General features: G+C 37.2%; 1 protein-coding gene across 2 annotated transcripts in view; it reads right to left on the bottom strand.

The window, feature by feature from the left end:
- Positions 1 to 5,137: 5,137 nt before the first annotated feature.
- Positions 5,138 to 17,266, bottom strand: part of LOC139742339 (protein bicaudal D homolog 2-like) — a 51,158-nt gene continuing 39,029 nt past the window's right edge. For both annotated transcript variants that reach the window (XM_071652918.1, XM_071652917.1), the window contains one exon: positions 5,138 to 5,433. In XM_071652918.1, coding sequence (XP_071509019.1) covers positions 5,428 to 5,433 — 6 coding nt within the window. In that variant the 3' untranslated portion in view covers positions 5,138 to 5,427. The remainder of the gene's footprint in view (positions 5,434 to 17,266) is intronic.

Raw genomic sequence — 17,266 nt, forward strand, 5'->3', positions numbered from 1 at the left:
GTAAGGGGGAATGCAGTTCTAAGGGGTATCAAAAGTTTATTCGATGAAAATCGGTTATTATTATTAGCACTTTTTTTGATATCTCAGCCATTTGAAAACCAATTTTCATCAAATAAACGTTGAATCCTTCTTAAAATTACATGCTCTTTCATATTTCATAAGAGGCTTTTCATTATCTCACTTAGGAATGTTCAAAACATGAATCCCTACCTCAACCAGTACCGTACAGTCCCTTTAAAGTGATTGTGATTCCTTAAACAGCAATTCCAGTCAATGGTTAAGCTGACTTTGGCAAACGAGAGTATAACATGTACTATCAAATACACAGGATGGCAGGAATGAATAAACATAAGCCAAAAACTAACTTCATATTTGTACTTTTGTGAACAAACCATGGGAGACATGGGCAGTGAGGACTTCATCTTAAATCTACATGTAATTTGCAAAGCGTGTTTACACTCAATATCACTGTTCCCTGCATACATTTTGGAATTGTTTAAATTCAGTAATGTCAAGTTCAATACTGATGAAAATTCTCCAGCTCATATTGTTTCATTTGACTCTACATATCAAAGTCCACTGAAACTTGACATGAAATTGCACTTGTTAGTAAAAGATGAGTATTGCTGATGTGTTTAACAGACATGATTAAAGGGATGATATAGTTTTGGTTGAGACGGGCTTCAGGTCTCCAACTTTTGTGAGATGTGAGAAACCTCTTATGAAATATTAAAGTGCATACAATTCTTACATGATTTCAAAGTTTATTTGATGAAAATCAGTTTTGAAATGACTGAGATATCCAAAGACAAAGTGGTCCTAGTAAAAGGTGGCACCCACCTTTTATTAAGACCACTGTATTTTTCATATCTTAGCCTTTGAAAACCAATTTTCCAAAAATAAACTTTGAATTGTGGTTTCTCTTCATCTCGCAAAAAGTTAAGATCTGAATCCCCCATCTCAACAAAAACTATACCATAACTTTTTCATCAGTTTCATTGGTCTGACATACGTGGGATGACTGTGTAAGGTACATGATGGATTGTGAATTGATATTAACATTGAGAGGGTAAAAACAACAACATGGACTGAGGTTATCTTTGGTTTTTGAAGATACAATCCATTTATTGCTCAGCAAATCACTTCTTGGTTTTCAACTCTGCCAAAACTTTCACAGCAACAAGCAAACTTGATTTTTCCTCTCCTCTGAATACCTCATACAAATATCTGACATAAGCAATATTATGGATTTTTCAACAGGTGTGAATTACAATCATATTCCTCCTCTAATCCCAAGGTTTAATCTCACTGTAGCACGACATATTCACTGGCTCAAAAACTGAATGATAAAATGCAGGTGCTGCACATGTCATAGTAGAGAATAAAATGTAACTTAAAAACTTGTGGTCAATAATCATCATTTTAAATGGGAAGAAAAGGGAAGCTAGAAGACCCTGCTGTCAGTAAAAGAATGTCTGAAAATGGACAGCCTGAATAACTTTGTTCTGTTCATCCAGCATTCAAATGTAAAGATTCAAAAAGTGTCAAAATACTTTGAAATAGTACAGTCTTGTGATGACAACGACAGAGAACAAATATTACAATCATGGAGCAGTGCACTACTCCAGTGATGGCTTTGGTACACTAGATCAGCACAGGATATGACGCTGCATTTGTGATACACGAAAAAAAAGAAAAAAAAAACTTTACTTTAGAAACATGTCATAAGTGAAGGTCATTAAATTCAGTGCTTTATGTCATAACCAAATTCTTCTGTGACATTGCACCTTGAATTAAAAACTGTAACAGTGCCACTTTATTCTTTTCTTTTCCATGTGATACAAAAATGATACAGTATTCTACATAGTGCACAATATTTTTGTTCTCATTAATCTTTAAGATGTTAATCTCCAAAATACCTAAACTGACTGGAAATTTTTCTATTTTATCACATTAAAACTGTACAGTATTAGTCACTTTCCACATTATATCAACACAGTGTGGATATTTATATCTACAGCATGTGAGACAGCTTCACCGTGGATATAACTTTAAAGCACTTTTGAACTTAAAAGGAAAAACAAAACTAAAATCTATGAACTTCGACATTGTTGTACTTACATATTTAGATTAAAAAAAAACAACAACCCAGTAATATTAGCTCAATATTCTCTATCCAACACATTATTAAGCTGTTTCAACTTCAACATTATCTTGACATGAATTTGATATGACAGGCAAAAAGAGAACAGAATCATATATAATAATGTCCTAATTTCTCCTGTACTTGGGAGGGTAGAGAAGGGGAGGTAAGGGCCGCACTGTAGACTAGATAAAGATTATATACATCAAGTAAGTGCATTTTGCTGTATATTCCCAGAATGATTCTCTCCTGTTGCAGTTTGATTGGAATGTTGCTGACCGACCCATGACCCTTGATGGCCAGACCACTTTAAAAAAAAAAATAGACTGGAAAAGAAAAGAAGCATCACAATTCCTTCATTACCTTCCACTTCCAACATTGCCAAGTGTTCCTCCTTAAAGCAATATAACATGGCAATAGCTCTGAATCACCATGACATGTAATTTGGCAGCCAAACACAAAAATTTTACTGGAATTACTTATAATTTTTTTCATGTATAGTCTCCACTCTCCACAAATATGCTCTGACATATCTTACATATATATTTCTTTGCTGCGAAAAAAAAGTATCAATCTGCAATTATTTCAAAACATTTGAAGTTCCAGGTGTAAATATGATATATAAATATATGTTTTAACTTTGATATATAATAAATAAATGAACAGGGTTACAACACAATGAACTATCTAAGGACTGTAGTTACAATCAGAACAAGTTTGAACTAAGCTGTAATTTTAGCACAATAAGTACGAATATGCAAAGTTATACAGGTCAATTATTTGACTGACACCTCCGATTACACTTGAATACTATTCCTGGTAATAAATACAAAACCAACAATCAAACCAATCCAAAGAGACATGGTGTTATATGAGTTAGAAGTAAACTTGCTGTAAAGTATAATCTTATCGAATAAGGAGCACCATGCAAAAAAAAAAAGTGAATCCCCCCAAAATGGTAATCTTTGCATCTCTACACATGCTAGGAGAACTTCATGCGTGAAGCTGTATGCAAAAATTTGCTCTCCACTATGAATGCAACAACTGCTAATGAATCTATGCTATATGCTGGTAATACTAACTTGCATTAATTACATCATTTTCACTATAAAACGGAAAACTTTTCTATCAAATGTCTCACAATCTTTGATCATGCCCCTATTCATTCCTTTCCCTTCCCCCTGCAGTATTGTGAAGAAGATCTGTGTAGATCTATGTTTGTTTGTTTGTTTGTTTGTTTGTTTGTTTTAATTGGTTGTGTTTTCTTATCTGCAATCAACCTGGACGCAAGTTACTATCGATATCTCGTACAAACTGAACTCACTACCTACCTGCAACATCTAATGCATGCCACAGTATCACGACAAATAGCATATTGCACTGTAGAATATTCAATCTAACATTAACAAACAAAACTGTAGAGCTCTGATATGCCGTGCGTATTCATAGAGACGGAATTGAAGTGAAGAGTCTAGGCACAAGATGGCTTGTCAAAAACACCACACAAATATAAGGGAATGCAAAGACCTAAAGAAGTTACAGTGCAGGCTCCATGACTGAATAAAATGTATCACACAGGTTACAAATACATGGGGCTATAATATATGATGTGACTGCCGGGGGTAACCAACTGTCACGTAACTTGTGCTTACACTCAGGGATATTCTGATCTGGCATCACATGCATGCCATATTATCATTCTTTCTGTGAACAAGATGTAATAATGTAACTTTCATTTGTGTGTGGGTGTTCAAGATGAGGTCCGAACAGGTTGTACTGAACAAGTATCAATGGTGTACAAACATTTTTTTTTCTTGAAAAATCTAATGAGTAAGGTTTTAATACAAAAAGCAGCATAGAAAAGATGTATTTCAGCAATGTGATTTTATCAAGAAACAGTCAAAAATGTTGAATGTTTTGTTCGTTTCAATTTTTGTGTATTTTTCTGATAATTATAAATCCTTTTTAATTTCTGTGTACTCTGTAAAATTTGGCAACTCTGCAGTTACAGGTATGGTAAAGCAAATACAAAGCACACAAACACTTTTACATGTGAGCAGCAGTGCACACAACACACACAGAATCTATCAACTTCAACCCAACGATAGTACAAATGTCTTTTTTTGTTTGTTTGTTTCATACGAACTCGAAATGGACATTTCAAAACCGTTTAATGATGTGAGAAATATTTCAACGTTACATATGATACTGTACAAGCGTCTCTTCTCTGATATGTAGAGAGCGCTCACAAGCATTCCACTGCCACTATGAGTGATGCAACACAAATTGTTTCTACCAATGCTATGAAGAGCTTGCTATAAAAAAAAAAAGTCGAGCGCCCTCGTGTGACAGAAAAATTACAATCTCCCTTTTATTAACACTTTCTACTGCCCAATGAGCGACTTTCGAGGATGAGATTTGATTCAATTTTGCCTTGCAAAACTTACGATTTAACACCAATCAGGCAGAGTAGGAAGTTTTGGCTTAGCTTCCAGCCAGTAGGCAATAACCCATGAATAAGAACACTACAGTAACGATGGTACTTAGAAACCTCACTGATTAATTGATGTCGAGCTGAAAATCTGCAAAAATACTCTATGCTCCTTAAAATTTATACAACAGATACTGCCTGGCTGACTACCATCTGTACAATGTTGTGTAGGGAAGGATCTCTTTGGATTTACACAGAAACAATTGAGAAGGAAGGGGGGGGGGGGGGAGGTTCCAGACTTCGAAGATTATTTATTCATTGAGACCTAATTGGACCCAGTTTAAAGAAGAAACACATGTGGATGGAATATACTTGAAGCGAAAATCCACTTCATATTGAAGATGACTTTAACTAGAGTGAATCCAAACAACCAGGAACAGTGACAATTTTGTTTCTGTTTCTTTGATTTTCATCTATCAAAGCCAACTTGCACACAGAGTGGAGTTTCCCTTTAATGTTTCCCTTTAAAGAGTACAGAGAGAGATAGATGGAGAGAGAGAAAGAAGAAGAACGACAGGAGAGCATATTAAAGGGGACAGTGACGACTAGAGAAGCTGGGAAGCTGCCATTCCAAGTGCTTGTCTTGCTATGATTCACAGGGTCAGAATTTCCCAATCTCTTTGTCCTCTATCGTTGTTTTTGTCTGGGATGCCTTCGAGGGGCACACACCGGGGTAGAGAGCTCCTCTTTTGTGATGCCATCCGGAAAATGTTCCTCCGCATCCATGTAATCCTCCCTGGGTCCGGTGGACAGTGTTGGTTGCTAGGAGAAGTAGTCATCCTGATCTTCTTGATTAACGCTGCACGGGGGAAAAGAGGGACGAGAAGAGAACAATGCAGTGAGAAATCTCTGTTGGATGTGCTGCTCTGAAGACCCCCATCTCCAATAAATCTGGACCCTTTGGCCCGAATTCACGAAGGTGGTACAAATGAAACCGTGGTTTAAACCATGGACAAAAACCATGGAGCGCCAAGTGTCGCACGGAATATTTCGTAAGGAAATTGGTCATTTTGTTGACAAAATGACCGTTTCGTTAACTAAATTATCATTTCGTGCACTACATGTTCATTTAGTTACAAAATGTTGTCATTTTGTTACAAAATAATCATTTCATCGAGGAAATGACTGATTTCGTAACGAAATATTCCATGCAACACTTGGTGCTCCATGGTTTTTGTCCATGGTTTAAACCATGGTTTCATTTGTACCACCTTCGTGAATTCGAGCCTTTGTGCTGAGAAAAGTAAATTGTGATTGATGGTAAGATTGGCATCAATTGTGTAACTCAGGAGGCAAAAAAAAAAGGGTGCACTTAGAGAGACTTACAACTGATTCCAACTCTTGCTCTCACAAATACAAGTTTTGGGTCCCTTTCTTTGCAGTTTGCATGGATGATGCCAAAGAGTCAAAAAGTCGTCTGCTAGCATGGGGCAACCATTCTAGGGCAGTCACTTTGTGCAATTTGGGCAAGCCAAGGAAAAAATGAAACTTACCTGATGAAGCAAGCAGAATCTCTTAACACACTTCCAAACACAAAGCATTTTTAAAACATACTGTGATCACGGATTAATGACCTATTTTGCCGTCCATAGCACTGATGGTGAATAGGTCACTTAATATTAGTGCACTTTTGAAATCCTCTTTTTAACATCAGTTGTGCATTTCCTATTCAAAACATGCTACAAGTGCATTCTGAAAAAATTCATAGATGAACTGAGTTCTTAAAAGAAGACCTGCAGAGAGGTTGTTACTTTTATGCAAATTGTATAAATTCGTCTTGTTATATCACTGGTGCTATGCCTTCAACTGACAATTTTCTGATACAGGTGAGCATTTCAAAAAGAAAAACACAAACAATTCACATTGACACTAAGGTAATGTCTGCAATGCAAACAAATTATCTGAGTGCAGGGTGCTTCTGTTCTATCAGTATTCTCATCACTAAAGCTACACACAGTGATAGCGGTAAAAAAATCTGTGAGGAACAACAGAGTCTGAGATGGAGAGACTACACAGGAAAACACCAAAAGGATTGCTGACTATGACATGAAAGTGTGAAATGCAAAATGAGAAGAGAAGAATACATATGATAAAGATTGGAAAGCAGGTCAAGACCTACCGGAGGATCTTTTGTGGAATATCTTGACTAACAGTATTTCTTAAAACTCAGAAGGAAACAAAAGACAAAAAACATGGCTTTTTCTTGGCTCTCTATCACAAGCTAAACAGTAATGTCACAGTGCTTAAAAGTGCTATGCAGTGCTAAAAAGCTCTTAAAAGCCCATTAAAGAAAAAAAAATCACTCTCGTCATACGTAGGAATAGTAATGCAAAAAAGGCTGACCTACTCTGTCAAAACAGCAGTTCTAGGAATTAAAGTCATTATAAACACATTCTATTTTATATTTCCCATCTTGTATGCTCCTACTGCTGTTATGATATTGGACATGGACACATATTGCCATGGGGGGGGGGGGGGGGGGACACAAAGAGATTGTGGTAGATGACACCAGGGAGGTGGCCCACCTCCCTGATGAAACAGATCTTGGCTTATTTGTGTACTGTCATAACACTGGATTTACAATTGTGTGTAGATATAGTTCTTTGGCAAAACACAAGAGATGGTGTATTTGAATAGTACTACTCATCTAGTAAATCAACAAGTTAGTTACTATTTTGGATATTTTTTCCCTAAAACAAGGACTCTGTGTGATATTCATGAAAGAAATGTGTTGTGTCTTATCTGGATGACCCTGGCATCTGCCTAGTTAACCTTTTACTATATCCACTAATGTTACTGTAAAAGTGGATATTTTCGCGCGACTAATTTTTCGCGATTGGCCCGGTAAGGAGAGTCTCGCGTGTTTTTAAGTCCGTGGAATCAAGACATCACGCACAGGAACATATGGCAAGCAAAAATATTCACGTGCTTTTATTTTCGCGCTAGTTTTTGGTTGCGCGAAATGCGTGAAAATTACAACACCGCGAAAATTTCCACTTTTACAGTATATGCAGAAAAGAATTATTCCCTTTGCATTGCATTATCTACATTTCTGTTGTTGTTGCATCTAACTCTTGCATATTGTATTCACTGACCAACATCCTAAATTCAGTATGAAAAAGACTAATTTGTATGCAATTCCCACACAAAAGAAAAACCAAACAAACAAAACAAGTTATTAGTATATCCCAGAAAGCTTGTGATCTTTAGCTTGTTATGACTACTTAAGAGACTCTACATTACTGTCATTATCATTTTCATCATTACTGTCCATAGGCATTATTCAAAAGATAATGATGATTTTAATATATTTTCTTTTTATTAAAGACTACAACTCCTGTTGCTACCACTGCCAAAACAAGTAACTACTGTATATGCCATATACTGTATAAGCGGTTATTTTTGCGAATTTCGCGAATCACAGTTGGATCGCGAAAATGTCGCCATGCACTAGGGCATAGGCGCCGGAAGTGGGGGGGCAGGGGGGGCGGCCGCCCCCCCAATCCAAAAAGTGGGGGGGCAAAACGCATTTTTGCCCCCCCAAAAAGCCCCCCCCCAAAAAAAAAAAAAAGAAGAAGAAGAAGAAGAAGAAGAATAAATGAATAAACAAAGAAAACAAAATAAATATGTATATATATGAATAAAAGGGGAAAAAATATGGCTACAAACGGCAGCTTTTGGACTGTAAAATGTCAAAATTTTCAAGCTCGCTCGCTTCGCTCGCTCGCATCCAGCAGTTGAGCCCGGTGCGCCTCCCCCGTAATTTCTAAAGCGAAAAACATAGCTACGACGGCAGTTGTTGGACTCTAGAATGTCAAAATTTTCAAGCTCGCTCGCTTCGCTCGCTCGCATCGCTCGCTCGCATTGAATCGTTATGCCATTCTCCTAATGTTGCTGACAGTAATTGCCAGTAGTTGCGCCCGATGCTCCCACCCCTTAACTTCCAAAGCAAAAGATAAATATAGCTACAAACGGGAGTTTTGGGACTGTAAAATGTCAAAATTTTCAAGCTCGCTCGCTTCGCTCGCTCGCATTGAATCGTTATGCCACTCTCCTAACGTTGCTGCCAGTAATTGCCAGCAGTTGCGCCCGATGGCCCCCCCTTAATTTCCAAAGCGAAAGATATAGCTACAAACGGGAGTTTTTGGACTGTAAATGTCAAAATTCTCAAGCTCGCTCGCTTTGCTCGCTCGCATCGAATCATTATGCCATTCTCGTAATGTTGCGGCCAGTGATTGCCAGCAGTTGCGCCCGATGCGCCGCCCATTAATTTCCAAAGTGAAAGATATAGCTACAAACCCCAGTTTTGGGACTGTAGAATGTCAAAATTTTCAAGCTTGCTCGCTTCGCTCGCTCGCATTGAATCGTTATGCCATTCTCCTAATGTTGCTGCCAATGATTGCCAGTAGTTGCGCCCGATGCGCCCCCATTTATTTCCAAAGCGAAATACAGTTAACCTCGCGTAAGTCGACATAATCGGGACTGAGCAAAACACGTCGACTTACGCGAATGTCGACTTACGCGTAAGTCGACATTTTGTCGACTTATAAATGAAAACTAATTTCCCCTGTACAGAGTAAGATTTGGATCACGATGCGGATCGCTACCCAAATCGTACTCCTTTTGCCGCCAAAACATGCCTACTGACATCAGCAACAATAATGTTTTAGTTCATGCATAAATCTCGCGCGGGTTAGTAACGACAACGCACAATTCCCAAAGCCCTAGAGAGATTTTGAGAGAACGGGATCGGAAACCCAGGCCCGTTTCTAGACACTTTACATTTTAAACTTGATTTGAAATATCAAACGCAAATTCCCCAAAATTGCATTAAACGTTGCCATTTAAATTCAAGTGCGTTGCTCCGAAGATGTGCGTGTGATTTCGCATGATTCTGTCGAGATAATTTTTCAGTGCCGACTGAGTTGAAATATGTGTCGCCGTATTTGTTCTGTTTGAATTTGTATTGCCATACTCTCAAAATTTATTGTTCTCGCGCTCCGATTCGCAACATTACCGCTCTGTACGGCGCGGGCCCGTCTGAAATAAAAAGAAGAAGAAAAGTTTGTTTGAAAACGACATCTTTCGGACTACTATAACATTCGTAAAAACAAACCTCTTTCCATTGTCGGACTAATTTAACTTTGGACTGAGATTTAAACCTTCGGCATAGTGCTTTAACAATAATTCGTTGTCATTTTTTCATTGACATTTTGTGAAGCAGCATGCGTTTCGGCAGTTTGAAACGTGTGAATGTTGCGATGTCTTTCCCCTGCAAGTGCAGACTAAGTTTGGTCACGGCGAAAGTTCCGTTTAAAAAAATAATGCGACCCTTTTCTACCCTAACGCACTTCCGTAAATGTTTATGCGCTTAAACGCAGTTTCTGGTTTCGGACAAAACCTGCAAGTCTTTTCTGCAACGCTCTTGCTTTTTAAATACAGCGTTGCTTGTGATTTGACGGACTTGCATTTGATTTTTTGAGTTGCGTTTAAACGCAAATGAGTTTAAATTTCATACAATTTTCTAGTTTTGTATGATTATCAAACGCACGTCTTTTCAGCGTTTTGTGTGATTTGATGGACTTGCATTTGATTTTCAGAATTGCGTTTAATTTTTGATTTTCCTTACGAAATGAAAAATAATGCAAGTCTTTTAAACAATAACACACTTCCGCAGATGTTTAGAGATGCGTTGAAACGCAGTTTCTTATAGTTTCGTACAAAAACCGCAAGTCTTTTCTGCAACGCTCTTGCGTTTGAATATAGGGTTATGTGTGATTTGATGGACTTGCATTTGTTTTTTAGAGTTGCGTTTAAACGCAATTGAGGTTAAAAAAGTTCCCTACAATTTTCTAATTGCGTATGATTATCAAATGCAAGTCTTTTCAGCTTTCCGTGTGATTTGATGGACTTGCATTTGGTTTTTAGAGTTGCGTTTAAACGCAGTTGAGTTTAATTTTCCTATACAATTTATAGTTTCGTATGATTATCAAACGCAAATCTTTTCAGCGTTCCGTGTGATTTGATGGACTTGCATTTGATTTCTTATTTTGCTTACGAAATAAAAAAAAATAATGCAAGTCTTTTAAACAATAACACAACTCCGTAGATGTTAGAGATGCGTTTAATCGCAGTTTCTTATAGTTCCGTACAAAAACCGCAAGTCTTCTCTGCACCGCTCTTGTGTTTAAATACTGCGTTACGTGTGATTTGATGGACTTGCATTTGTTTTTTAGAGTTGCGTTTAAACGCAATTGAGTTAAAAAAAGTTCCCTACAATTTTCTAGTTTCGTATGATTATCAACTGCACGTCTTTCAGCTTTCCGTGTGATTTGATGGACTTGCATTGGATTTTCAGAGTTGCGTTTAATTTCAAATTTTGCTTATACGAAATAAAAAATAATGCAAGTCTTTTCAACAATAACGCACTTCCGTAGATGTATAGAGATGTTTTTAAACGCAGTTTCTAGTTTCGTACAAAACTGAAGTCTTCTCTGCAACGTTCTTGCGTTTAAATACATTGATGCGTGTGATTTGATGGACTTGCATTTGATTTTTAGAGTTGCGTTTAAACGCAATTGAGTTTCAGGTTCGTACAATTATTTTCTAGTTTCATATGATTATCAGACGCAAGTCTTTTCAGCAACGCACTTGCGCTTAAATGCAAAAGTTGCGTGTGATTTGATACACCTGCATTTGATTTTTTTTTTAGTTGCATTATTAATTTTCTAGAAAGGGCCCAGGTTTTAATACCGCTTCGGAATAATTAACATCAGAATATTCGGATTTACAAAAACATTTCATGTTCGGATAATGAATACCTACTGGGACATAGTTAAGTGTACAAAATTTTTGCGTTTTGAGAAAAACGAGAGGGAGAAAAGGGGTAAGTGAACTGCCTTGGGTACTACATGTAATACTCCAGTGTAAATGAGTGTATGCCCTTTCTATTCTGGCATACAAGAAAATGGACGCATGGCGCGAACGCTATACCGCGCCGTACACTAGCGAATTACCGAGTAGAAATGCAGCGAAACCGAGCGGGAAAACAATTCTTTTTCAGAGAATGGCGACAAGACTTTGAGCGAAAAATTATGTCGACTTAGACGAGGGAATTAACACGTATTTCAGCTCAGTTGGCACTGAAAAATCAGGTCGACTTACGCGAGTTGTCGACTTATAAATGTCGACTAAGACGAGGAAATTTTCAAGGGATAACAAAGGCAAAAATCGGGACTTTTTTATTGTGTCGACTTAAGCGAGTTGTCGACTTATGCGATGTCGACTTAGGCGAGGTCTACTGTATATAGCTACAATTAAAACACCAGTTTTGGAACTGTAGAATATCAAAATTTTCAAGCTCGCTCGCTTCGCTCGCTCGCATTTTATTGTTATGCCATTCACCTTATGTTGCTGACAGTATATAATTTGTTGATCGTTTCACACCGTCATTCCATAATCCATGTAAGGAAAACTTACAATGTTCCTCAATGACTGCGTTGTTGAATGTATCACATTCCGTAATGTATTGTAGTCCCATTATTGCTCTCGCACACACGCACAAGCATACAGACCGTCAAAATTACTTTATGGCTCCCCCCCATGTTTTGACCCACCGTACGCCACTTTACATATATATATATATGTGACCCTGCACCTCAAAACAAACAAAAAGTCGACAGACATGAATTTTTAGTTAAGACCATATTCTGAAAGAGGAGACTTTAAGATTTAAAATGATGTATAACTCAAATCAAATGGACTCTCTTAACCTATCTAAATATTGGAAAGAAAGCACAAACTCAGGAAAAGTGTGAACTAAGAAAAGAGGCTCTGAAGTACAGTGTCTATTCAAGCGCTTAATCTTTACCAAACCGTGCTGGCTGTGCGATGAATGGGACAAAAAAAACGGGAAGTAACCCACCAGAGTAACAACAATGAAGGGATTATCAGATTAAACTGAAATTAAGCATGCCTCATTAACACATTCTGTCCATAATCAATGCCAACTTTCAATGGAGTAGCACTATCCTTTCAAAAGTTATTAGAGTTGAAAGTGAAGAGTGTGGACAAGGTTTTTTCAGAAATGAAAAAGGGATTCTAAAGACACACCTAATCACACTATTCTACCAAAAATTTTCGAGATAAACTGCTAAAAAAAACACACTTTCCTGCCCGTTTTATGATACCAAATTTTAGGATAATGTAAAAGAAGATCCGCTCTTTCAGAAAATATGAAAAAGTCAAGTTCGGCTAGGTTGACCCAGTTCACTTATTTTCAGACCTCACGCAAAATCAGTGTTTGCGACTTTATGTTCGTTTTGAGGTGCACGGTCACATATATATATATATATATATATATATATATATAATAGATATGTGTGCGTGTGTATGTGTGTGTGTGTGTGTGTATGTGTATATTGTGTAACATATGCATGGTCTAATCTTGAGCCCCCTCCAATGTTTGCCCCCCCAATCCAAAACTGCTTCCGGCGCGCCTGCACTAGGGTAACAATGAATGTAAGATAGCATTGGTGTCAATTCGAGAAAACAACATCTTGCGAAAATGTCTGTGTCCCTCTAATTCGCGAAAATATCTATATGCGAAAATAACATCTTATACAGTACTGTAAAAGTGGAAATTTTCGCGGTGTTGAAATTTTTGCGCATTTCGCGCAACCAGAAACTAGCGCGAAAATAAAAGCCCGCGAATATTTTGCTTGCCATATGTTCCTGTGCGTGACGTCTAGATTTCGCGGAATTAAAAACACGCGAAACTCTTGTGACCCGGCCAAGCGCGAAAAATTAGTTGCGCGAAAATATCCCCTTTTACAGTATTCAGCGAGTCCAATTTTCATGGACTGGGACTTCCTGACAATTTTGCCAATGGGTAATTTCACAGTTGTGGAGTACAGTAATAACCTGAGAAATGTACGCATGTATGTTGCTTTCATGGCATGATTAGAGTCGATAATTTCGTGTGTTGTTCCATTTGTAAATAGCATACGCCTGCAAAATTTACGAAAATAAGAACCTCACAAAATATACGGCATATAAAGTATTTTTATTATCACTACTACTATTTTAACCTTTGCCAAGGTTAAGTATTTGTTGGTATCTGTTTATCTGCTTATTTGTTTATCCACTCACATTATCAAGTGATGAACAGATGATGATGACATTTTCAGGATTGATCCAATGAGGTAAAAGGAACAAACTTTATAGTTTTTGGGGAAAATCTGGATCATAATCAAGATGTGTGCACATCTCTTTGGCATTAGTGACCCTATGGGCCTTGGCATAGGTTTAATGCTCTCCAAATATTTCTACTTATTGATTGTATTACCATTATTTTTTGCTATGATTATTTGTGACCATTCCCTATTAAGGAACAACATTTTATCACCTTACAGTGTATAAAACATAGAAGCAAAGAAACTAAAACATGCACAGCAAACTGAAGAGCAAAGAGGCAGAGAAGGAAAAAAAAAATGCAAACAAAAAGAGTGAAAACTAAAAAAAAAAGGGTTTTGTTTTGTCAACTATCTATTGTGTCTGAAACCCATGTGAGAAACTGCACACCTTTTACGCACAAACCTCTGGTACTCAGACTGTCTGCTCTCCAAAACTTTGGAAAACAGTGACGAAACCTTGACGGGGGAGAGGTCGGCCACAGAAAACAAAAAAACACAGAGGAGAGAAAGACAAACATAAGCCATGCACAGTTTTTAGTTTATAAAGCCAGAACAAACATGATACACGCAGACATGCCAGCATACAAAATTATGACTGTACAATGAATGGATAACTGGGGGATATTCTTTTCCTAAATGAAATATATTGTAAAACTAGAAACATTTGCTCAGTGGGGTGGCCTTATGTCACGGCGTGAACCTTTCATGAATTGCCACTGGCATTTATTGCATCATGTAGACACACACACAAAACATTGCATGCATTTTACTTTTGCAAAGCTTGGCTTCTCATGGAAGTTTCATGCATATGAAAAAAAAAATGGTTACTGTTACAGTAGGGTGGCATAGGTCTCATATGTGGGTTTAACATTCTTTTGATTACATTAAAGCCTCATTTGCAAGCCTTATTAATACAATCAATTCATGTGACAGTCACTGTGAAAAGGATGCATTTCCAATGGATGGGAATCAATGAAGCTCTAATGCATGAAAATGGCACATTGCACAATTATTGATATTCTTTTATCATTATGCTGGCAGAGCTTCTGCTATGTTTACCATGCTCTGGTCTCAAATTTATAAGAACCCTACTTATAGCTATTATAATGATGATTCATAGACATGTATCACAATATGTCCCTCATGGTTAAAAGAACAATGTTTGAGCAAGAAATATAAATTTAGATATTCTAATTATGGCTACATAAACCTGAAGATTAGATACAATTACACATTTTCAGTGCCAAGGGGGGATTTAATTTGACTTTGAATGTGGCTTTCAGCAATGAAGAAGGTGCTTTTAGACGAAGATAAAGCCAATTTAGGGGCAAAAATAAAGTCATACACGTTCTATATTCCATAATCTGTGTTGCCAATTGCTCACATATGGGACATCCTACAAGCATTCCCATTTAGGATCTACCTTGTTTGTCTACATAATCAAGATTACATGAAAATGTATGAATTGAGCAATCAGAAAAATGTGATCAAGTTTCTATCTCTCACTCTCCCTCAATTAAAAGAAAAGAAAAGAAAAGAAAAGAAAAGAAAAGAAAAGAAAAGAAAAGAAAAGAAAAGAAAAGAAAAGAAAAGAAAAGAAAAGAAAAGAAAAGAAAAGAAAAGAAAAGAAAAGAAAAGAAAAGAAAAGAAAAGAAAAGAAAAGAAAGGAAAAGAAAAGAAAAGAAAAGAAAAGAAAAGAAAAAAAAAGAAAAGAAAGGAAAAGAAAAGAAAAGAAAAGAAAAGAAAAGAAAAGGAAAGAAAGGAAAGACATATTCCTCTTGCACACAAGAGTATGTACAGTGTATGTGTAACCCAGAATTATGCTGGGTCTATATCTGTGTAATATCAATTATCCAATTCCTTTGGATGTACAGTCAACCTTGCTTTAAGTCAACCTCGCATACATCAAATAATCGCCGAAGTCGAAGGTCTCTTCATGTCACCTTCTCTTTATAGTCTATTGATTTTAATCCCTCAAAAGTTGAATTTTCCCGAATAAAATCGAAGCTATTTCTTCAGTTGAAATAGATTCCACATGGGCAAGGTGACTGTACTAACAGTCATGTCACTGGATGTCAGTATATGGGCCTGAAAGCATCTGTGAAATGGGTTTGCATATGGCACACTACTTATTCAAACACTGCTTTGTCCTCTTATATCAACAACAACAACAAGAAGAAGCAAAATAAAATGAAATAAAGAAAATAAACTTATCAGAACGAATACACACAGCAACAGTTTATCTAGAAGCATGGAATAACATCAAATCATTTTATTGCTGGCCATATAAATTTTATGAGAGAACCTGTGGCTGCTGAACCTGATATTATGCATGGGCATTGTAGATGTGTGGGCATAAATGTTGTTCTAGAAACTGCTGTATAGAGGTACAACGAGTACAATGTGGAACTGGCATGAGCACGTAACAACACACATTTACTTTGACGGATGCTTTTTTGGCACTATCTAGCAGTGCCGGGGGATGCTTAGTCATTTTGCCCAACAACAAGTGACATGCCTAACACTTCTTTTTTCTTTGTTTTTCTTTTAATGCCAATATTGAGATTAGTGTGGTCATGTATCACTCCAATTATTTGCTTTTGTACTGTATCCTCACTCCCCCCCCCCCCCCCATTTTCTTCCCATGGGGCATTCACTCAACAAACAGATGGAAATGTGCACCATACTGTTGTGGAATTCTTAACTGAGCAATTCTAGAGTGAATGACTAATTTTAACACTAATGATGATTTCACACATTGCAATGCAATGATCAAATAGCCCTACACATAGACCATATCCACCTATCACAACATACATTTTCACTGAACAACTATTAACAACTACAAAGCCCCAAACCATAAACTAACAACTCTGGGCTTCCAACACTGACTTGCTGGGCATGACTAATGTTTGAAGAATTGGGCAATGGGAGGTGTGCATGAAAAAAAAAAGAAAGAAAAAAAATCAATGATCAGCATAATGGCGCGGCATTGATCGATTCACATAATGAGGCCGATCTACATCTACCGATGTAACACAAACATAACCACCATTGTAACAATTGGAGATGACACTACCCGCAATGCACGGCGGACGCAATTACCACGGCTGCAGCAAAGAGAATGGGCTGATACAACAGGGTTCCCAATGGAGTCAAAGAAAAACAGTTTAACAGGTGAAAGGAAAGAAATGAAAGAAACAAAGCAACAGGAGGGAGGGGCAGAGGGAATGGTGGAATAAATGAAAGATGTACATGTACATCAGAGATAACAAGAGTAACAGACAAAACAACAACAGTACTACAGATGATGAAATGACTAAACAGCATTATGGTGGATGGAAGAGACTACCGATAAACAGAATGAAAGAAAGAAAGAAAGAAAGAGAAAATTATGCGAAGGAGACATTAAAATGACAGGATAACATTAAACACATG

Source organism: Diadema antillarum, unplaced genomic scaffold, assembly GCF_040938485.1.
Source record: "Diadema antillarum isolate AM-2024a unplaced genomic scaffold, OU_Dant_1.0 seq00000998_RagTag, whole genome shotgun sequence".
In the NCBI taxonomy this organism is placed as follows: Eukaryota; Metazoa; Echinodermata; class Echinoidea; order Diadematoida; family Diadematidae; genus Diadema; species Diadema antillarum.